The sequence below is a fragment of the Rattus norvegicus genome, chromosome 19 (genome assembly GCF_036323735.1).
Source record: "Rattus norvegicus strain BN/NHsdMcwi chromosome 19, GRCr8, whole genome shotgun sequence".
Classification (NCBI taxonomy): domain Eukaryota; kingdom Metazoa; phylum Chordata; class Mammalia; order Rodentia; family Muridae; genus Rattus; species Rattus norvegicus.
The window spans coordinates 35,566,515-35,588,960 of NC_086037.1; the positions used below are offsets into that span (position 1 = coordinate 35,566,515).

A 22,446-nucleotide genomic window follows, 5' to 3' on the forward strand; every position below is an offset into this window, starting at 1 on the left:
TTTGTGTGTAGGCTTGAGTCCTGTCTACAAGGTAAGCATTCATTATACATGGGCAAACACTCCAAATTTAAAAACTCCAAAATATTAAGCACTTCTTGTATCAAGCATTTTGATTGAAAGATCTCCGTAAATCCAAAAACAGATCAATCAGTTAGTCAATGAGTAATCAGACAGTAGAAGCCCACAAAGGCAGCTGCCCAGCTGGACCCCACGGGGCCCTCTAGGACATTTAGGTCTCATTCCTACCTCTGCCCAAGGGAGATTACCATTTGCTGAGATCGCCCGGTGTCTGATGTCCAAAGGCGTAAGGCCTCTCTGTCCATAGTAGAGCGTGACCTCATCACTGGCCTCATTGCTGTCATCCCTGGAGCAGATGTGTGCACTGAGCTATGTACAGCAGTGCTGGGGTCTGTGTGCAGAGGAACCCAAGTGAACAACAGTCCCATCTTTAGGGAGTCCAAGACCTGGGTCTGTGTCCATAACCAAGCCCAGTGGAATGCATACTGGCTGGGATCTGAGGGCTAGCTCCTGCTAGCCCTTCCCAGGGTTATTCTCTGGCTTTCTTTGTCAAAGAGTTCACGCTAAGGCTGTGAGAACTGAGGTAGATCCCTTGGGATGCTTGGATAAGATGGTAGCCTCATCTCCCACAGAGCTTAGTTATAGGGTAGTCTTAGCAGCAAGCCTAGCTACAGGGGCATGAGACTATGGCTGTTCCTGCAGCCCTGAGTGTGTAAGGATTTCTGGAAACCACAGAGGGGTAGTGGAAGAGTGGCTGAAGCCTGTGACCAGCTCTGCTTAGATGTCCTCTGGGCCCCAGGGTTTGGTCCAGCTCAGCAATGAACCATGATGAGATCCATGTGGGGACTCGGGGCCTCCCCAGAAGCTCAGCTTTGAGCAAAGATGGCATTCAGAGTGGATCTCAGGCTGCCTGTTGGAGCCTACCATTCATGCCCTGGGGCTGGGGCCAACCAACTTTCTGGGGCACCGTGCCATCATGACAGATGGGCATGGGGAACTGCCAGGATCCTCGAGCCTGGGACCATTGTGTGTGCTTTGAGCCTAGCCCCTCGCCGGCGCCATTTCAGGCAGGACTAAATGCCTTCAGTTTCTTAGTAACAGTGACAATACCAGTGACAGTGGGTGACATGTCGCTTCAGTGCTCACAGAGGGTTGCACACTACAAAGCTTTGCCCCACGTGGACAGAGACAGAGTCTTAAATATACAGGAAGAACATAGACAGGGTATGACTGTAAGGCTCTGGGCTTCCGATCATCAAGACCTGGGGTATAAGATCCCTCTTAGGGAGATCACTACCTCTCTGCACAACAGGCCACTGCCCAGATCCCAGGAAGACATGGTAGAGGGGGCATTGTGGGGGACAGAGTTGGTACTTAACGTTACCATTTCACTTCGACTCTGTCGAGATAGGCTGTTGCTCTGTAGCAAAGGTATACTTCAGACTCTCATCCTCCTGCCTCAGCCTCCTGAGGTTAGATTCAGGGACACCAGTGATTCGATATCATGTCACACAACTTGTAAGTGGCAGAGTTGGGCTTGCTTGCTGCCTTAATGGTATGAGGCAAGAAGCTATGAAGATATCAGAAAGCCTCACCCCCAGTCAGGCTCAGTGGAGAGCCTGTGCCCATTGCTGTCTCCCTCAGCACAGTCCCAGACCTGGACAGTCTGCTCTACCATTTACAGGCTGAGGCGTCGCTGGGCAGGGGTGGAGACAGGAACCCAGGCAGCCTGGCCTCTGGGCTGATCACTTTAGTACTCTGGATAAGCTTCTGTGTGCTTGGGCCATTCTTGCTCAAACCACCTCTTCTTGGAAGTGTGTCTGGCTGCTTCCTGCTAGGAGGATGGGCTCTGGTGTGGCAGGGGCCCTGGTCCCCACCAGCCCCCATCAGCAGAGAGAGGAGACCAGGGTGCTCTTGGCAGAAGCTCGGATTGTACTCTTCGGTGTAGCAGGAACAATTACAAATGACATTTAGAAAGAAATTAATGATGAGAAATGCAAGTTGGCATTTCAGTAGCAGCAGTCAGCAGCCCCATGAACACTCAAAGGAGCAGAGGGTGGGGGGTTGGGGGGCAAGAAATTAATTTTGCTGTGTCAATAGTGAGCGGGCTGCACTCGCCTTACCGCCGAAGTTTACACAGAATCAAGCAGGCTGGCCTGGGTTGGTCTAGGCCTGCTCTGGGTGACAGTTTGGTTTTGGTGTGGCCTTTAGGTGGCACCAGGGGACAACAGGAGGAAGGTATGGCAAGGGACAAGCTTTGCCTCTGACCAGCTGGGTAACTGCTTTGCTGAAAGACTGAGGGAAAGCCTCAGTTTCTTCACCAGAGTAATGGAGATGTTGGAAAAATGGCGCTGATGTGTGAAGAGCAGCTTCCAGCACACAGTAGGGACTCATATATGATGGCCAGTACATGGGCATGTGTTGGTTGTAATGAATCTTGGAACGTTCTATTCTCAGACAGATGAATCATGGCATTGGTGGGGACTGTGGTGGAGGGAGGGGAAGAAACAAGGGGTTAAACTTAGGGTACAGGGTTGTGGGGTTCTTAGTGGCATAGGGGAGCATGCCTTATTCAGGAAAACCTCCTCTGCTCTCGTTCACATAGCAGTGAGGGGACTCACACAGAAATGTCACTGTCACCATAAGATCAAACATCTTACAGAGCAGACAGTAAACCTCCCGGGGCTGGAGGTTGTTGAAGCTAAATAATTATTTCTGTCTTTCAAAACAGGAAGGTTTCCCTTATACTAGCATCCCAATGTTATTTAGTGTTTTATTAAGTGCCAGACATTGTCCTCAGCACTTCTAAACATTAAAACCTAGTCCTCACAACTCCTCTATCAAGATAAAGAAACCAAGACACAGAGGTTAATTCTTTTCTTGGGTCCACAGAGCTGGACAGTCTAGACCCAGGCCTCCACCAAGACCCCTCCAAACCCTTGCCCCATGTTGTTGTTGTTGGTGTGTGTGTGTGTGTGTGTGTGTGTGTGTGTGTGTGTGTGTGTGTTTTAACCATGCCACACAACTGGGTTTCTTGTTTGTTTGTATTCACATTTGTTTTTACAGATGTTGTGGTCCTCATGGCAACAGTCAGCTGCCCCACTTGACACAGGGCATCCTGTGTGCTGTCTCCCCTGGTTTTGCATATTTAAACCTCATAACGAGACTATAAAGAAGATGCAGTGAGTCCTATCTTTCAGATGGAGTTAAAAGAAATGAAGTCTTCCTAAGCCTGGGTTCGTAGAAGTAGCAAGTGACCAAAGCCGGATCTGAACTCCCAAGCCCACTGTGTTTTGGTCAGTCCACCCACCTGCAACCCACCCACTCACTCTTCCTCGCACCATCAAGGCACACACAATCCACCCTCCTACCCTACATCCTTCCATCCAGCAGCCACACACACACACCTGTCTACCCATCTATCATCCATCTTGGGGCATATATTAGCTTTATTTATGATTTATTTTTAGTTATGTTACATTTGCGTCTTGGTGTGGGTGTGTGCACAAGTGCAGGCACCCAAAGCCAGAGGGCCAAGGTTCCCCTGGAGCTGAAGTGGCTATGATCTGCTTAGCATTGGTACCAGGAATTGAACCTAGGTCCTCTGCAAAAGCATTAAGCACTCTTTATCATAGAACGGCGTCTCCAGCCCCCATGTATACAGCTTTTAGAGTGTCTTCCTCTTATGCTCTTTAAAAAAAAATAAATAAAAGATTCATTTATTTTGATTTTATGTGAATATTTTCTGTGTTATACGTCTAGTGCCAGAGGAGGCCAGAAGAGGGTGTTGGATCCCCCAGAACTGTTTGTAGATGCTTGTGAGCCAGCCAGTACTGGGAACTGAACCCAAGTCTTCTGCAAGAGCAGCAAATACTCTTGGCCATTGAGCCGCCTCTCCAGCCCTCTCCATGCTCTTAATTTCACCCTGTGCCTGCACACACACACACTGCTCCTTTGGTTCTCTGAGTAGGATGGAATGGTCCAGAAGTACAAATGACTGTAGGCTCGCCTCGTGGAACCAGTGACCTCTGTTACCGTAGAAGAGAAGCCTAGGGCAGACCCACTTGGTGCTGGTTGGACAGGTATGTGGGTAGAAACACTGGCTATGGCTTGGTGGCCGGCTGAGCCATAGTCTATAAAAGCAACATCCCAGAAGTTGCGGGACTCACCCTGTGCCCTTCGATCTGTGATATGTGACTCCTTTGGGACAGGCAAGGGTACACACCTATGTGCTTCATGAAGACCATGGCGATCATTAGCTGTAATGGGTCTCGGCTGCAATGTGGGCCAGTGGTGCATGCCACAATTCATCACAGTAAATTAGAACCAACTTCAAGACTCCTGCCCCTGAAGCCTGGGGTGCCGTGGGCAAGAGGCAGAGCCATGTGGTCCCTGGAAGCCATTTGTGGGGCTGGGCATGACATTTCTGAGTGCAGCCACCCTCAGAATACCTGCTGGAATGGCCCTTTGTTAGTAGGGATAATTTTCAAGAAAACCTGAAGATGCAGGAAAGTCTTTTTTTTTTTTTTTTTTTAAGGGAAATTTGGAGGGAAATAGACGTAGATCTGGATCAAAGTTTCCATGTATCATTTACAGAAACTAAGAGCACCAGAGCGGTTCAGGGACCTGAACATACGTGTTCAGTATAATTAGTGACCGTGTGACCTAGATTTTCCAGGACGGCTCTCGTTTCCTGGTTTCCATCCCACTGCTGGCTAGTTGCCCTGGTTTTGTGTTTGTGAGGTGGGATGATTCTGTGCGGACGTAGTGACAACCTGCCAAGAATAGGAAACAAGCCAGCAGGAAACGGCCCTCCCTCTCTGGTTGTCCCCACGTTTTATAAGGTGGGCAGGCAGTATGCTTGTCCCTTGCTTCGTTTTCAGTGCCGAGAAAATGCAGGCACCTCCTTCAGCTGCAGACTCTTGGCCCCCTAGAGTAGGGCGTTTGTCAGCGGGCCTCGGTTCTGTGCTCCTGCCTGGGGTTCTGTGGACATGACAGCCTGGGTCAGAGGGCAGTACCACTGATACGGTCAGTCCTGCTGGTGTGGAGAGAAAGGCTTTCTACAGCGTGGATGTGGAGATTCCTTGCAGGCAATGCCAGCAACTGCTGGCAGGTGGCATGGTGTCCAGTTCGCCCAGCCGAGAGTGCCCAGAAGCCACTGCAGTCTGTGCATCCTCTTAGCCAACTGTATGAGATGACCTCATGGGGACAGCCCCGGGTCTCTGTCCTTGGTGCCGAGTACAAACCCATCTCTTGTTTATCCTACCTGCTTGGTTTTCGGAGGTGGCACGTTCATGTAGCACGAAGTCTTCCACATTCTGCTGTACAGCTCAGTGGCCCTGAGAGGCAAACATCACCTCCTCCAACCCCAGAACCCTTTCATTTTCCCAGCCAGAAACTCTGCCCCCTTCTCCCAGCCCCCTGGCAGCCAAGTACAGTTCTGTGAGCTGGGACCCCAGACAAGAAGTCTCCTGAAGCATGCATCTTTCTGTGACTAGTTTATTTCGCCTAATGTAAGGCCCTCAAAAGATCCTGGCTACATTTGAGGCGGCTGTCGAGTGTGTTCTGGATTGGGGGGCGGGGCAGGGGTTTCTCCTCTGCCCTTACGTTAGCTGCCTTCTCTCTGCTGCCCAGCTTGCCGGCTGACCTCTCGGCAGCACCAGGCAAGAGCAGTGAGGAGCTGAAACCATCCCTAACTCAGAGCGTACCGCAGTTGTGACCTCACAGCTGGGCTCTCCACCCTCACCTTCAGAGCCTTCCATGCCAAGTCCCATGACCCTACTCTACATAGCACTGTGGCCATCTGCTGTGGAAGAGCACTGCCCCAGACGGCCCTGCCCTAGGGGCCCTGGCCCCGTTAGTATGCAGGAAGACTTGAGATGCCTCAGGCCAGACGTGTGGTTGGCCTGCATCACGCTGCTTTCAACGCAGAGGAAGTTTGGAGGTTGTTTGTTTTTTGTTTATTTGTTTGTTTTAAAAACCCGTTTCCAGTTTCCTTGCAAAGCCTACATATGTGGCCTTACCGGCCCACATGTCAACATGGCGGCCTCACCTGGAGCTGAACTATGCATCTTCCCTACCAAGCTTGAGCTCTTGAGGCTGACAGAGGGCCCACTGGCCCCACTGCTCTTCCCCAGCGCACCCCACTCATTCTCAGCACCACCCATCTTGTGTTGGAGGCCTCCTGCAGAATCCAGCCAATGTGGCTGGAGGAGCTCTTCCAGGATCTAGCCCCTTTTTCCTGAGTTTAGTCCCCACAACTACCTCCAGGCCGCTTTGGCTGTGCCTGTGTGCCCTGTGTATGCCTCATGGCACGGGATACTTAGACTCCAGTCAGTGGCAGGTCTGGTCTCAGCTTGTCCTTGGTTCACACATCTCTTTGTGGCATAGCACCATTCCTAGCTTGGCTTTGTAATAGATAGGCTTGCTCCGTGTTTGCCCTGAGGAATCTGCTTTTAGGGCTCTGATTTGGGCCCTTCAAGGGAAGGAGCCCAAGGCCCAGTTCGTAATTGAGAACCGTTAGCCAAGGTTTAAGCAGGCTGGTGTGTTCAGGGCAAGCCAGTGCTGTAGTCTGCTCAAGGGGGACTGGTGTCCACAGAAGTGGACGTTCGCTACACAAATGCCCAGTGTTAGAGAAACAGTTGCTAACTTTCCTCAGGGCTTGGGTCAAGCATGCACCATGTTGTCTCACAGAGACAGATCTGTAAGCAGTCCTGAGACTGCACCTCCCTCTGCTTGTAACCGAAGCCAAAAGACTGCTGGTTTCCCTAGCTTGGCTACTGGAGTCTCGCCCTCCATGTTAAACATACAGACCAACTGGGCCCATAGACATGTGTGGTGCCTCTCCCTAAGACTGAGGTTCCCTGGGCAGCTAGTGTTGGTCTTTGTTTTAGGGGTGACTCTGGGTGGGCTCCCTCCTCCTATCCTGGTCTCAGGTGGGCTCATTGCTAAAGCACAGGCGCATGGAGCCTTCTCCTGAAGTCTGTTGGACTCTGTATTTTCACACCCTCACCAATCTTTTCCTGTAAATGGAGACAGTTATCACCCATGGAACAGGTTGTGGAGCAGACCACTGGCTTTTCCAGTCTTTGTGTCCTGGAAGCAGGTAAAGGGTTGGAGTAGGGGCTTGGCCAGCCTCTGGAAGAAGCTACTAGCTAGGAGTCTGGGTCCAAGGTCTCCCTCCTATTCACAAGGTGTTCCTTGGATCCCAGAGTCTGTTCTTGCTCTTGGGTCCCCCAAGGCTACACCTTGCACAAGCTACCTCCGAAGTCTAGGCTAGGAGGTCCTCATGCCTGCTTCCCAGCTCTCCTGGTTAAGCTTAGTTTTGAAGTTCACTTGCTGCTGCTCTGGAGTGGCAGATGCCAGCCCCCCCCCCCCCCCCCCGCCGGTGGCTAGGCAGAAGGGACAAGCAAACCCCACATGTGTCCCTATGTTATGGAGGATCTCCCACTCTCCCTCCACCTTATAGGTCACCTTAGGGCTTTGTTCCAGGCCATTGGGCCACCAGTCTCGACTCTGATGCCAAATTGGATGTCACTTGCACAGTGGCAAACTTCTCTCTGGCCTGGGTAGGCAAGTAGGTGACAAAAGGGGCTGCTGGAGGAAGTAGGGTGTAAGGCCCGCCCCTCTCCCCAGGGAGCAGCACATCACTGGCAGGCGTTTATAGGGAGCCCCAGCCATCACTCACTCCTAATTTTAATGACGTGCATTAGCTAAATTGTGTTGTGAGTATTCATTCGGCACTGTTTATGGGGTGCTCTCGAGTGTGCGCACCGTTTGTCAGAAGTGCAAACTAGCGAACATACGAGGCTTTAAGACAGGCCATCTGTTCGTCTTAGACCCTTGGACGATTGTCAAGCGCTGCTAAAAATAAGTGCTCACAAGCAGAGAGGGGCTGCCCAGGTGATGCACAGCAGAAAGGGGAGCAGAGCTGCCTGTGTCTGCGCCCTCCCCAAAGGGAGAGACAAGTGACAGTCGGTGGTGCCGCCATGAGAGGGAGCGGAGGAAGATGAAGAGCCTCAGCTGAGACCCCTTTTGGGTGGAGGCATGAGCTTCCCCTCTGTCTTGCGTCATGTAACTCCACCACTCAAACACCTTTGATAGCTCCCAGTGGCCCAGATTTAAGGGCAAGCTGCCTCGTCTGGCATCACGGAGCCTCATCAATAAGGCCTCTGCCTTCCTTTGGAGGCCTGTCTCCATAGCACATACCCTGTGCTCCTGCCAAGCTGAATTATTCATTGCTCCCCCAGCATATGCTGCACTTTTCACATTTCGCAGGCAGAGCGGTGCCATGGCAGAGGGGCCTTCTAGACACCGTGTGGGCGGGCGTATGCCCTGCGCTGTCATTCTCGACCATGGGGCCCAAAGCACCCCATCCCCTCAGTCTTCACCAATACAGCAGGAATGGAGGTAATACGTGGCATCCTACTTGCTGAGAGCCAAACGGCCCCAGTCATTGTGAACCACGGTCTTTATCAGTGCTACTCACACTTCCAAGGTGCTTGAGTGGTTAATCCTGCTTGCCAAAGTGCTCCTTCATTCTGTGTCTCTTATCTTCTTTGTCTGTCTGTCTGTCTGTCTGTCTGTCTGTCTCTCTCTCTCTCTCTCTCTCTCACACACACACACACACACACACACACACACACACACACACACACCCCTAGTAGAAACCCTAGCCCAAGTTGTTTGTGCAAGGCAACTGGAAGGCTTCTCCTGAGTGAACCTCCATCAGAAGCTGTCTCCCTGCTGCTTTCCATGAGATTCTGCAACTAGAAACTTGGCAGAGGCCGGCCTGTACCCAGTCTCCTCCTCTCCTGTCCACTGCCAAAGGCCAAACTCTTTGACTGTGAAATGGGCACATAATGAATGGAGCCCTACAGCAGCCCTGCTCAGCCAAGCTGGGCTAAAGCAGCTGTCTTTCACGGAAAACGGAATCTTTCAAGCTAAGGCCCACCTCAGGGTGTGGTCCCTGCTCTTATCAGGGAGAAGGGAGAAGCCAGGCCTGTAAGGGCTTCTCAAGGCTGCAGCCAGCCAGGGGGTGGTGCAGAGGCAGGATGAGGAAAAACAGCCTCTTTTGGATGGTGAAGTGGCTTCAAGAAGGCGGTCCTGTGCATGGACCAGGGACAGTGTGGCTGGGGATCATGATGGTGGATGAGGACCATTCGAGGTGAACAAAGAGAGTGAAGTTGGGGTGGGGGGTAGGGTGTTCTGAGTGGAGAATAAGCACAGCTGGGTCTTCAAGAATGGCTCCTTTTTTCCTGCCTCCTCAGAGTCTTTGATGTCAGAGTCCAGTCTCCCTATACTTGCTATGGCATTGTTCCCACAAGGGAGGGGTCAGGGTGTCTTTATCTGTACATGCTCAGTGCACGGCCTGGAACCTCACAGCCTCCGTGAATGCCTGTGTATGAGTGTAGGAACAGATGGATGGATGAATGGATAAATGCTGGTATATACCTCTCCCTCTACCACAGCATCTCCCGGGGCCCTCCTGGTTACCAGATCACCCACTCTACTGTAGAAACGGGAAAGCAGGTATCCAACCAGGTCTGATGAAGAGGGACAGTAACACCTGCTCTCCCGAGGGCGGGGATATGGGGCGAGGGCAGGACTATGACACTTTTTGTCTTCCCAGATATTAACAGTTTTGGGGTGGGGGGTCCCAGCAGGGAACAAACAGTCCTTCTATCCCAGGCACTTATCTCTAAGTAGATCCCATAAGCACCCTCATTCCCTGAGGTATCCTGGGATCTCGGACAGAGGTAACTTGCAAACCTTGAGATCAAAGAACCTGCCACAAGGTCACATGGCTAGCAAGCGACAGCTAACACGGGGTGTAGCCCATGTTGGCCACTAGGGTACCTAACAGGTCATTAAAGTTGTCTGCCTGTTCATGGTCACCTAGGAGGGAATCTACAGGCTTGAGAAGTTTCCTCAGCCCATATCTGTGCTTCCAGGACAGGAGGAGTCTTGTTGGTTCACACTACTAAGCAACCAACGTACCGAAACACTTGTCTCCTCAAGCATGGTGCTAGTGGGCAAGTCTCATAGGCCAAGCCAAAGTCCAGGCTGAGGAACAGAACCTGAAACCCAGACCTAGAGACGTGACCTGGACTGCACCCTATGGTTTGATTCCTGGTCTTGCAGGATCTGAATTTTATAGGATGCTGATTTTGCACGTTCCTGTAGGTCAGCAGATCCAGACCATGAAATTGTGGGCTGTAGTGGTGGATAGAGCTTAGGCTCTGTACCCAGAGCTGGACTTAATGTGACCATCTAGCTGGCCCGCCTATTCCAGGTGTTTGGAGTGTGAGAAGAGTCCTTCCACTAGACTTTACACACACACCCACGGTCCCCGTGCCCAGCGCATACCCAACGCAAGTCCAGCAAGAAGGTAGTGACTGTCACCCCACAGAAAGGCAGTAAAGATTCTGTGGATGAAAGAACTTCCACAAAGGCTATTCCTTTGAGCTAGGCCCAGCCAGCTGTCTGCATCAAGAAGAGGCCCTGAGTCAGGATATGGCTGAAACCCCATCAGCGAGTGTGCAGGAGCGCTGCCCAGCGTGTGGCCGGCAGCCGAGAGCCTTCACTGTGCCTCTGCCTCTGCTTTACTCCCCTCACCTGCTTCTCTACCCCACACCTGTGTCTCCCTGGCAGGCATTGAGGCCCGCTGGTGCCAGGCATGCTGGCCAGGATAGTCTCAGCCTTTGGCCGGCCCATTGCCAACCTCTATGGTTTGGGAAGTTCTCAACTATAAGAACAAGAAGCACCTTTAAAAACTCGTCTTTTTTTTTTTTTTCCTTCTCTGAAGAGACTACATATAACATAAGAGTAAACAGAGAAAGACCTGGGGCTAGAAAGGCCTTACAAGAGCCATAAGGATGGGAAGAAACTACCAGAAGCCTTGAAGGAATGCTTGGCCTTGGAAAAGAGCTACTACTGTAGATGTGCCTTGTAAGGTGCTTAGTGATGGGTTTTAACACTCCTCTGACTTCTCAGAAGTGACTGCCCTTGGATAAAACACTCACCCCGTGAAGAGCCTCCCTAGAGGGTACACACACACACACACACACACACACACACACACACACACACACACACACTGTGACCTTGATGCCCTCCTGGGCCACTGTCAGTACTATTAATCCTTCTGTGTTTCTCACTCCTGCATCAGACCCCTCAGAGATGGGTCCAATGGAGTCTTCCCTACCCTCACTGAACTGAGCTCACGGCAGATCATCCAGCAGGTACTTAATGACACAAAGCTGACTGCACTCTGGTGCATTTGGAGCATCAAGTCTGATCTCCTTCTGCTGTGACATCTGGACTTTCCTCGGTAACAGTAAAACTTTAGGAAGGTGAATTTTACCCGTCTGCCTTAGAACTCTCTTGGAGGAAGTTCCTTCATGAGTCTAACCTAAAAAGCACGTGCTATTGCTCCTGAAAGAAGAAGGCTCCAAGAAGTGTTATTTATTCTGAGTTTCCTAAACAGTGGTTCAAGGCATGGCTTTCCATCTCCAGAGATGGCCAGTGTGTCATATGGCCTTGTTCTGGCATCCCTACAAGAGGGTCCCAGGCACTCCTTCCAAAATGGTCCCCCCTGCCTTCCTGCTCTCCTTGGAAATGGTTCATATCCCTGAGAATTCACTGTGCGCTGTCTACATGCACACCACTCAGGTCAGGGTTAGCCTGTTATAGCTGTCTTGTTCCCAGGCAGCCGTGCCCACCACACCACAAGCTCAGCACATGTCCAGCCCTGGATCAGGTGCTGATGCTCTGCACATAGCTCGGTAGGGGCAGCCAGGCCTGGTTACCAGAAGCACACAGAGTCATGCGGGTGCTGGGTAGGAGGCGTGTCACAGGAAATGCAAGCCGGCCAAGCAATCTGAATGTCGGGAACACTGGAGGAGTGACTGCTTAGGAGGGCGACTGGAGGAAGGGTTTCGGCAGCTGAGGTCCAGAGTTATAAGAAGGGCAGATCTGTGCATGGAATGCTTTCAGTTCCATGTGGCTGGTTGCTATCACAGCACTGAAGGATGGGGTTCCCATGGAAACCACCTTTGGTCCATCTTTGGCTCAAACAATCTGCCCTGGACCTTGGATCCTCCATTTGAGGTGTGAGGTCGTGCTGGCAATCTGGGCCTTAGCCTAGAGCAGGGTGCTGGAGCAGGCCGTGGATAATTGGTGAACTGAAATACCTATTGGGTGTAGGACACTGGATTCTAGTGGCCCAGATCAGCCCTTCTTGGGTCCTACCAGGCTGTTAGTGGGCTGGTATTTTGTCAAAAGTGATGCGCCTGTGACGGTATGTGGCCTGCGCGCATGCCTGGAGAGTATCTGTGGTCCCATCACCATCCATCCTAGGTTCCCTCACCTCTAGAGGGAAAAGCCAGCCATAACTGTCCTCTGGTCCTTCTGAAAGCAAGACCTGGAGTCCAGGAGAAAGTCGAGGCGCCTCTCCTGCCCCCTGGTGGTTAGTGGCAGAGATGCAGGTCGCTGCTCTGTTGATGACTGATCTTGTGAGGCTCCGAGGCTGGAAGGCCGGGCTATGTTAAAAAGCCTGCAGGGGGGAAGGGGGGAGGGTCGGCCGCAGCCCTGCGGCTCTGTCCCTAGAGTCTGTTGCTTCCCATCTCCAGGTGTCTTGAGGCGAACCACCGCCTGAAGCTGGGACGATAATGGTCTGAATGTATACTACCACTGTCAGAAAAGAACCAAAAGGACCAGGTTTCAGAAGCCAAAATACGTCCGTATTCCCAGGCTGCTGGCTATGGTGGAAACAGACCCACACTGCCTGCCCCGCCCGCCCCACTGGGGCTGGCAGGAAGAAAGATATGTGTGGGCTGTGGCGAGAGGGAAGCGGTTGGCCACAAGGCTCCACCTGGGCCCTGGCTTCCCAAGCCCAAGAGGCCAAGCGCACCACCTCCCTCTCACGTGATGACACTGGCAGGTCCCTGGGAGTTCACTTCCAGGCTCTTCCCAGGACCCTCCCTGCTGGGTGACTTGTCCCTAGCTTGGGCCACGGGAGACGGCCACCCACCGCCTTGGCGCGTCTGCGCTCACTCGGGTGCCTCTGGGAGGCCGCGCAGCTCTGCACATCTGCGGTTTCCTCCTGCGTGGCGCAGAGCTGTGAGCAAGGGACCGAGAGGGGATGGGGCGAGAGGCAGCCTGCAAGCCATCAGAGTTTCCTTCTCGCCATTGGAGGGAAAGAGAGGTGGTGCTCATTATTGCCACCTCCCCGGCTGTTCCGTCTCCTTACGTAACCCCATCCCTTAGGAACGACCCGAATGGTCTAAAAAAAAAAATCAATAAATAAATAAAAATAAATAAAAAACAATTTACAGTGAACCCAGGTTGGCAGCAACAGGAACCGATCCCCGAGGTCGGATGGACGTGGCGCCTTGGCAGCTGCGTCCCCCGAGCACTTCGCATTTTGTTTTGTAATGATCGAGCCGCTTTCTGCAGCTCTCGGCGGCGTCCGTGCCCTGGGTGGGAGGGGACAGGCATGCTCGCCATTCTTTCGCCCTCATGCGTGTCTCCTTTCTTCGCCTTTGCAGAACCACACGATGAGCCAGCACGCACAGTGAGGGACCTCGCGACAGGACACCTCTCCGCAGAAGGCTTGCCGGAGACGCCGTGGGGAGGGCCATTTGAACATTACATCCAATCAAAGTGTCATTTGCAACCCAGATGTAAAACTCTAATGATTTGGCCATGAGGCGCTGCTATTATAAGCAGCTGGAAATGAATATTAATGGCAGAGATTAAAAGTATTCCATGCTCAGTGTTTTTTATTGTCCTGCTACAGCTAGTGTGCTTTTAGAGTTTTCGCCGCAGACTACATTTCTAGTGTTAGAGAAACCTGCTTTTTTGAGGCTATTGTCCTTTGTTCCTTCATGTATTATATTGATAGTTTTTTTTAAAGGATTAGTGTGATTTTTTTTGCTTCTTTTCTATTTCTTTCTTTCTTGTTTTTCTTTCTCCCCCTTCAGTTAACTACTTTTTAATTGAAATTCTAGGTAATTGTGCATCGTGATGTGATTGCTTGGCTATTGTCTGAATATTTCCTTTTAATTTTTTAATTAAAGACTAATGCTTTGATTGGATTTGCCAGTTCACCGGACAGTGATTAAAACTCTGTAATGAATATAATCGGTTTCCGTGCAACTGGATGGTCTGCTTTTAAATGTGACTTGATCTGACTGCAGTAACTAGTTCAGCTCAATAAAGGGAATCCATGCGTTCAGCAACACTGCCTGGTTCTCTCCTCCTCAACCCCAGGCCAAAGGGGCTGGCAGGAGGTGTGTCTCTGGGGAGTTCCCATGGGCTCACACAGGCCCCTGGGGACTCCATACAATAGACTCACAGAAAGAAGTACTGTAGAAGGCCGGATGAGCTACCGGGGCCATTGAAATTAGAGAAGAATCCACAAAGATCAAGTACTCTGCTCTTTTCCTTTCTGGATCGGGAAACTGAGGCTCAGGGCCCACTGGGGAACATCCATGCTGTTCCCTTACTGCCTCTTTACTGGGATGGAGGAGGATAGGCTGGCCCCTCCAGGAGCCTGGACAGCAGAAAGCACCTGAGCTCTACTTTGGGCCAAGGCATAGAATGTGAGGGGAGAGGGCAGCAGCTACCCGGCTGTGTGAGGTCCGGGGCTGGTTGGCTCCAGAGCTGAATTAAGTGGAAATAGGTTTCCAGCCGAGACCTGTGACCCGGGTCAGGACAAGCAGGTGCTCTCGTTGGAAAATTCTAAAGGACAGGGCTCAAAGGCCGCGTGCAAAGCCCCAAGAAGGCGGTGCGAACCTCTGGCCTAATGACCCGGGCCCTGCCGCTGCCTCAGGGCTCACCCCGGAACTCCTGCAGTCTTCTTGGGCTGCCTCCCCACAGCTATCTCACACCACTTTATTATCACAGATCGCCGAGCTGGTCTGACTTGCCTATTCGAGGCTGGACCCTGCGCAGGGAACCCTTTCTGGCTCATGTTTCACCCGGGGCAAGGACAGCGGAAATGAAGCAGACAGATTGCACCTAATTATAACGTGATAGCGAGTCAGCGGAATTTGGAGCAATTAGGCTTCTCATCTTCTAGGGGGTTCCTAGCCAGGGGTTTCCGGTGACCTGTAGGAGGCCCTTCCTCCTTCTTTCTACAAGGATTAGGGGGTAGCGGTCTTCTTGTTGCAAAGCGAACTTTGGTCTACAAATTCACTCGGGGACCTGCCCCTATCCATAGAATGAGAATGTCGCTTTAAAACTCAGGTGGGCTCAAGGTGGGAAATCGCAATATTTAGTCCCTGTGGGGGTTGGCCGTTTCAGAGATCTCAAATTTGGGTCGTCGCAAAGCTTCCTAAAGTGGCTCGGTCTGGCTCGGTCGGGCCAGGATGCACTGGCCGCCTGCAGGCAGTGCGGGGAGCCTTCCGGTCAGGTCCCCGGGCTTAGCACCTCGTTCCCTCGGGCGCTCTACAGCTCCGGATTTATCCGAGCCCCATGCAGCCCAGGTGAGCCCTCAGTAAGTACCAACAGAAGATGTGATTTGACGGTTGGTGGCGTAGGGCTAAATTAGTCACTGCCCCCATTAAAAATACAGCGGGGGGTTTAAGAGCTTTTCACGCCGAGTGGGAATCAGCGGCGAAGCCGGCTGCTGCCTTGGGTAAGGAGAGAGGCGGCCTGGGGGACGGCGAGGTAATGAGGTTTATGGCGGTGACAAGGCTGCCAGGGAACCCTGCCGACTCCCCTCGCCCAGCCCCATTGTTCTCCGCTGGCTGTGCCCCCAACGCGGCAGCTGAGCGCCCCTCTCCACTTCCTGCGGGATGGGGGCTGGGACTTGCCTTCACTGCTGTCAAGCGGCGTTGGGGTGGGGAGTGGGGCAAGGCTATAAATCAGTGACTTAGAGCTGAGTGAGTCGGTTCCCCAAGCAGCCCCGGCATGCGTGTGATGGTGCCTGTGGCTCGGCTGTGAGCAAAGTGAGGCCGGGTCTTCTCTCCAGGTCACCTTTAGCCCGGAGGTGCAGCCGCAGCTTTGCATTTGGATTTGGGGGAAGCATGGCTAAAGACCTAGTTTCAGGATAGGTGCATCTAGAAGTGTAGACCATCCAGATTCAGTCCAGGCAGAGGGATTCTGCCCAGGGTTGGCCCAGGAATCCTGGGACCTATGTCCCTATTTTCAATATCCTCTCAAAGCTTCTGGAAGCAGGAGGGTAAAAGTTTTGGTCACTGAAGAAACTACTCTAGAAAAGTCTCTAGTGTGTCCCCTTCCCCAACCAGAGTTGTCCTTCTGACTCCTGGTGTGATTACGTGGGGTTCCTGTCTGAATTTCTTCCTTGTGGGTGAGTTCTTTGGGGGTGGGGTGATGGGCACTCAAACTTTGACCTAGTTTCCCTTTCACCCATCCATCTGCCTGCTGTTGTCTGACTGTTCCTGTGTCCCAGGTACCACCCAGGAGAGGGACCACAGATGAGGAGGTAGATACACGTGTCCCTTTTCCTCCTGTAGCTACCCTCTGAGAATGCCCTCCAAAGAAGCAAGCCACCAGACGCCCAGCAATTCACAATCGCCTGTGGCCTGATGGAGAAAGGCAGAAGCTGTGAGAGATAGGTGGAGACCCTTGTGTTTGATGCTGTCAAAGAGGCCTTGCCAAGGAAGGGACCTGAATGGAGACCTGGAGAATAAAGGGAACCCTAGAAGTCACACAGAGGAAGAAGAGGGCTCAGTCTGTGCAGAGCACTGATCTGGAGTAGCAAGCTAGGGGCTGCCTCAGAGATCTCTGTCACCTCCTCTCTGCTTCAGACGGTCTAGTAGCAGTACAGAGAAGTTCTGAATCTGTGCAAGGTGACACACTGGATAGGACTGCAACTGTACCTTAGTGTCCTGCCCTCTGCCTTAGATGTCTGACTCCTATCAATATTTTATTCCAATGTAATAATGATGATAATCAGGTGACATAGAAAGACTGCTAGTTTCCCCTTAATAAAGGAATTGGTTCCAAGCTCTCTGCCTCAGAGAAGTACAGGTATAGATTACATATCTAATTTCTAGAAGTTAGGTGTGTCCATAGTCTATCAATATAATATCACCAAAGGCTATGAAAATTATAGACATATGTCTTGAAGGAGAAGAAAATGAGGGGCACTAGTAAGAGGTGTGGCCCTGTTGGAGGAAATGTGTCACTGTGGCTTTGAGATCTTCAGGGTATGACAGTCCACTGCTGTCCCCTTCAGGGAAGATGTACAACTGTTGACTCCCCCAGCACCTTGTCTGGCTCGGTGCCATGCTTCCCACCATGGTGATGGTGATAGTGGACTGACCCTCAGAAAGTGTAATCCAGCCCCCATGAAATGATTTCCTTTCTAAGACTTGGAATGTAGACTCAGCAGCTGGAGATCTGGGTGCTGCCTTGAACGCTTAAGCAAGGGAACTGGAATATAGCACCAACCACTCGGTTTCTGGTTCTTCCCCCATCGTATGCTATGCTTAGTGGCATAGATTGAACAAGAGACACTGTAAAATAATTTGCCTCACAAAAGCTTGTTGACGGTTGAAGCAACAAGCACAGGGTCACTATTCTACCATTTACACTTGATTTTGGTCCTCTAAGGCTTGCCAGAAGAGAAGGATCGTGAGTTACAACCCCTGCAGATGCTAGAAACAGGAGAGACTCCTGACTGCTGGCAACCAGTGAAGGTCACATACATCTCTCTAGCTGGGTCTCTCTCTTCTCCAGCGAGCTACACAGATTTGCTGTCTTCTCCCTGCTCCCTCCAGCTTTTCTCCCTCTGTGCTGTGGTGGGATTGCATTCCTTTCTGGATCAGAGTAGAGCTTTTGCTTTTACCGTGAGCCTGCCATCACCTCATTCCTGGATGTGGTCACTGAAAGGCTCACTTGAGGAGCAGCGTTTCAAGGGGAAAGCAAATATCCCAATACGTTATATAATTAGCCCCAACTCTGGACCCCTGCAGTTGGTTCCAAAGACCTGATAAGTTGGTTCTGATAATGCCTGCAGGTCAGCCTATCACTGAGTGTGTACACATTTAATACCTGTCTGTCGATTGGAACCTGTATCAGTCAGGACAGGCTAGATTATGGCATGGAACAGAAAAGTCCCATTCTCAGTGGCTTCTACTATAAAGATTTACTGCTCAATCATGCTCTATGGCCATCCTGAATCAATCCCCATGGGCCTTTCTTCAGAGACGTTTAGAAGTGTGGCTCAAAGAGCAGCCAGCACTTTAAATGTAGTCACTAACCCAGGCAGGGGACAGGAGGATCCCAATGACAAATCAGTACTCTTGTGATTGGGAAGTCTCTGTACTCCTTCGTTCTGGCGTCCATCCACACAGAGAGACACATACATGGCCCCATTCCACCACAAACGACCTTCAGGGAATTGTGTGAGCGCGCGCATGCGTGCGTCTGTCTGTCTGTCGCCTAGAAGAGAGGCCGAGACAAACTACAAGATTGAAGAGCCTGGAAGCTGGTGTCGCCAGTGCCAGCGCACACTACGCAGCAGGTCTTAATTTACCTCATCCAGAAAGTGAGCGTGAAGGTGAGTGAAGGATAGGACGAGAGAAGCGGGCTGAAAAACCGCTCAGAGTCCAAACTGCTGCAGAAATCCATCGACTTGGGTTCGAACAATTCTGTCACTCATTAGCTGTGCACCCTCAAGTCAGGCGGTGCGTCCACAGCAAACAGTATACTCAGTTGAGCTCGCGGAGTTGTAGTTCTGAACAAGGGCAGGATGACGTCGGGCTCACTCAGGCCCGGGCACCGAGCCTAGCACCGCGAGGATCTCCTTTAATCACATGTAGCCTGTACACTGACCCGGAGACCCCGGCACCTCGCGGCCCGGAGCACCCTGCTGAACTAGCTCCGCCCCCAAGGCCTGCCCTCAGTTCCCGGACTCCGGATTTGTCCCGTCTGGGCGGCACCGCCCACCAAATGGCCCCGCCCATCCGCGTCCGCTGCTGCTAGCGGCTGAGCGTGGGCTACGCTGTGTGAACTTATTTGTGGAGTTATTAATTACTGAAGGGCACAAGCCGTGCTTCTGTGCATAAAAATATGTTTGAGCAGTTTCTACTTAAACTTTAAAGAGAACGTTAATCAATTTTATTTTAACAAAATGACCTTAAGCAGGGGGAAAAAATTGGTGTTATTTGCCCAAACAGGCAAATTAATTTCTCTCTCTTGAGAAATCTGAGAAGCTTCTAGAAATAGCTATGCATAATTTACACCTGCCGTGGCCGCTCCTAGTTTTAACGCCAAGCCCAGGCCGAGTCCCATCCAGTCAAATAACACAGAGGAGTCCTTGCGAAGGCCTTGCCAGGCCCAGTCAAATCACCTTTGGTGACCCTGAAAAGAAATGCTAAGGCAAAATGGTACGCGGCAGTCTGTGAGGCCCGCCAGCGTCGTGAAGATCACTGGGAAGATGAAGGTGGCTACCAGATGCCACTCCCCAGGAGGCCCTGCAGGCTGCCTCTTGGGTAGGTGACCCCTGCCTCATGGTCCACCTCAAGCCTGAGGCTGAGAGGCCAAGAGCCCATCCTGTTAGAACTGTGTTGTTTCCACTTCGCTTTGTAGAATTGTATTAGCTGTGACACTGCCAGTCTCAGGTCTGAAGGAAAACACGCCCCCACACACACACCCTCCCTTCAAGCACCCGCCACCCCAACATCCTTCTGTGAGATTTTGAGAGAGGCAGTTCCAAGAGGGTGCAGTGAGGTCTTTTATCTCTGCTGTATGTCTAGTACCTAGATCAGTGCCAGGTCAAATGCTTGCTGAAGAGGTAAATACTCAGAAGGGAGCATTTCTTAGTGTTAGTGTTACTGCAGTGGACTAAGAAGCCCCAAAGAAAGATTGCATTTATTCAGTGTTTTGGATAAGGTTGCTATTGCTGTACTTGCTTTTCGCTATGACCGAAAGCAAGTTGGGAAGAAAGAATTTATTCACCTCATACTTCCACATCATAGTCCATCGAAGGAAGTCAGGACAGGAACTCAACAGGGCAGAATCCTGGAAGTAGGAGCTGCTGCAGAAGCCACAGAGGGGAGCTGCTTACTGGCTTGCTTTCCATGGCTTGCTCATCTTACTTTCTTATAGAACCCAGGACCATCAGCCCAGGGTGGCCCTACCCACAGTTATCTGGGCTTCCCTTATCAATCACTAATGAAGAAAATACATACAGGCTTGCCTACATACCAGTCTTATGGAATCGTGTTCTTAGCAGAGGCTCCCTCCTCTTTGATGACAAGCTTGACTAGCTAGCTTGTGTCAAGTTGACATAAAACTAGCTAGCATACTCTGTCACTACCCTGTCACCTCGCTTAGATCAGCCAATGAGAGGACAGACTGATCTCCCTCTGAAGCCATCCTCCTGTAGATGGTGCTTTATGGTGTTTATTTACAGCCAGAGACCCCATCCTGAGGCAGACTGGAGCAGGCTGCAGACTGGGGAGGCAAGTAGGCTCAGGGGAGGGCAACCATGCCTCCTGCATGGCAGCCCCAGTGCCCTTTTGCCCCATAGGAATACAAACTCAAGTTGCAGACAGTCAAGCAGAGAGGAAGAAATGCAGAATTTCATGGGAAATGTCTGAATTTTTAGTACTACTTATGCTAGAGTCTAATTAAACACACACACACACACACACACACACACACACACACACACACACACTCACAGTCAAAACCAGAAGCAAACCCTGTGTGTGCCTAAGAAAAGCATTCCAAGGGTGACCACTTTGCGTCCTCTGGAGAATGGTAAGAGAATGTGGTTCAAACCTTGGATGCTGGTCAAGAAGCAGGCGAACGAGTGACAATTGCCAGATTGAGCAGCCACCAGGGAAACTGGGTTCGCAGGTCGGGGAAGGAAGTGGGAGGCACATCTCTGCGTCTTCCCTAGGATACAAATATTCCCTTCTCTGGTCTTTCAGCCCTCCAGGTGATTACAGCGAGATGCTTGGCTGTCTGTATGCCTCAGTTTCCCCATCTGGAAAGCTCTCCATAGGTGTGAGCACTTGACAAGATAATATCAGAGGCATTTAGTATGCAAATGTGGCCACCCATATTCCTGCATTTGACTGAGGACCAAGAAGGACCAGAGGCACCAAGAAGCAACAAGTATCAAGTCGCTCGGAAAGCAGCCTTTTCCCCTGTGATGGTTTGAATATGCTTGGCCCGGGGAGTGGCACTATTAGGACCTGTGGTCTTGTTGGAGTGGGTGTGACCTTGTTGGAGGAAGTGTGTCCCTGTGTGGGTGGGCAATGAGATGTTCCTCCTAACAGTGTGGGAACAGTCTTCTGCTGTTTGCCTGTGGAACAAGATATTGAACTCTCAGCTTCTCCTGCACCAAACCTGCCCGGAAGCTGCCATGTTCCTGCTTCGATGATAATGGACTGAACCTGAACCTGTAAGCCAGCTTCAATTGAATGTTGTCCTTATAAGAGTTGCCTTGGTCATGGTGTCTGTTCACCACAATAAAACCCTAACTAAAACAGTCCCTGAGCCTCTGAGGATTGCCTCATGACTGGTCTGTGCTAGAAACACTTAAGAACTAGTGAAGACATTTCAAGACTTTATGTTCCAATACATGGGTCTCTGTGCTGTAACAGCAAACAAGGTCTTGCTTTGCTTCTCATGAAGAGGGACAGGCATTGGGGGTGGGGATTGTTTCTTCCATTATTTTGGGCACTCTTGTTAATCAGTGTTCTGTAACTATAACAGAATACCTGAGAGAATCAGTTTACAAGGAGAAAAGGTTTACTCTGGCTCACAGGCTCAGAGGTTTCAGTCCATGGTCATTTAGCTCTGTAGCTTTGAGACCTGTGGTAATGCAGAAGATGGAGGGTGTAGTTTATGGTGGAGCAAAGCTGCTCATGTCACTGCAGGCAGGAAGCAAACACAGGAAGGATTGGGATGGCAGTGTTCCCTCTACAGGCAAATCCCCAATGACCTAACATCCTTTCACTAGGCCCCACCTCCAAGATTCTCCCACCTCATTGTAGCACCTTGAGCTGGTGACTAAGTCATTAACGCATAGTTCGGAGGCCAATCAAGTAAGGTTCAAACTATCACAGGGTCTGTTCCTTCCCTGCCTCAAGCTTCTCACCTATTAGAGTACTGAATAAAAAGCCCATCTCTTATCTTTAAGGCTCTGGATATATCTGGGGCTTCTTTGGAAGTCCTGGGGATTGGGACAGGGCTTATGACTGTCCTGTTGAACCCAAATATAGAAGAAAGACATCTGCACCTCAGACTGTAGAGAAGGTGGGATGTGTTGCACTTAATGACATGCTGAACACCCACAGGACAGTTCTATCTGCTGGTCATCCAGAACACCCCATAAGGATGCAAGAAAGAGGGCTGGCAAGGTAGCTTGTATGAGAAGACACATGCCATCAAGTCTGATACCTAAATTCATCCACCAGACTCTGGCAGTAGGAGAGA

General features: G+C 51.2%; 1 protein-coding gene and 1 long non-coding RNA gene across 4 annotated transcripts in view; both read left to right on the forward strand.

The window, feature by feature from the left end:
- The window catches only part of Zfp423 (zinc finger protein 423), a 298,627-nt gene extending 284,366 nt beyond the window's left edge, over positions 1–14,261 (forward strand). For 2 of the 3 annotated variants that reach the window (XM_063278334.1, XM_063278333.1), the window contains exon 8: positions 13,569–14,261. In XM_063278334.1, the coding sequence (XP_063134404.1) occupies positions 13,569–13,598 (30 nt within the window). In that variant the 3' untranslated portion in view covers positions 13,599–14,261. The remainder of the gene's footprint in view (positions 1–13,568) is intronic. The other variant, NM_001393718.1, reaches the window with a different exon arrangement.
- Positions 14,262–15,806: 1,545 nt separating this feature from the next.
- On the forward strand, positions 15,807–21,499 carry LOC134483301 (uncharacterized). Its single transcript, XR_010060130.1, has 2 exons — positions 15,807–18,553; positions 20,934–21,499. It is a non-coding gene; the product is annotated as an uncharacterized LOC134483301 (long non-coding RNA).
- Positions 21,500–22,446: the final 947 nt, after the last annotated feature.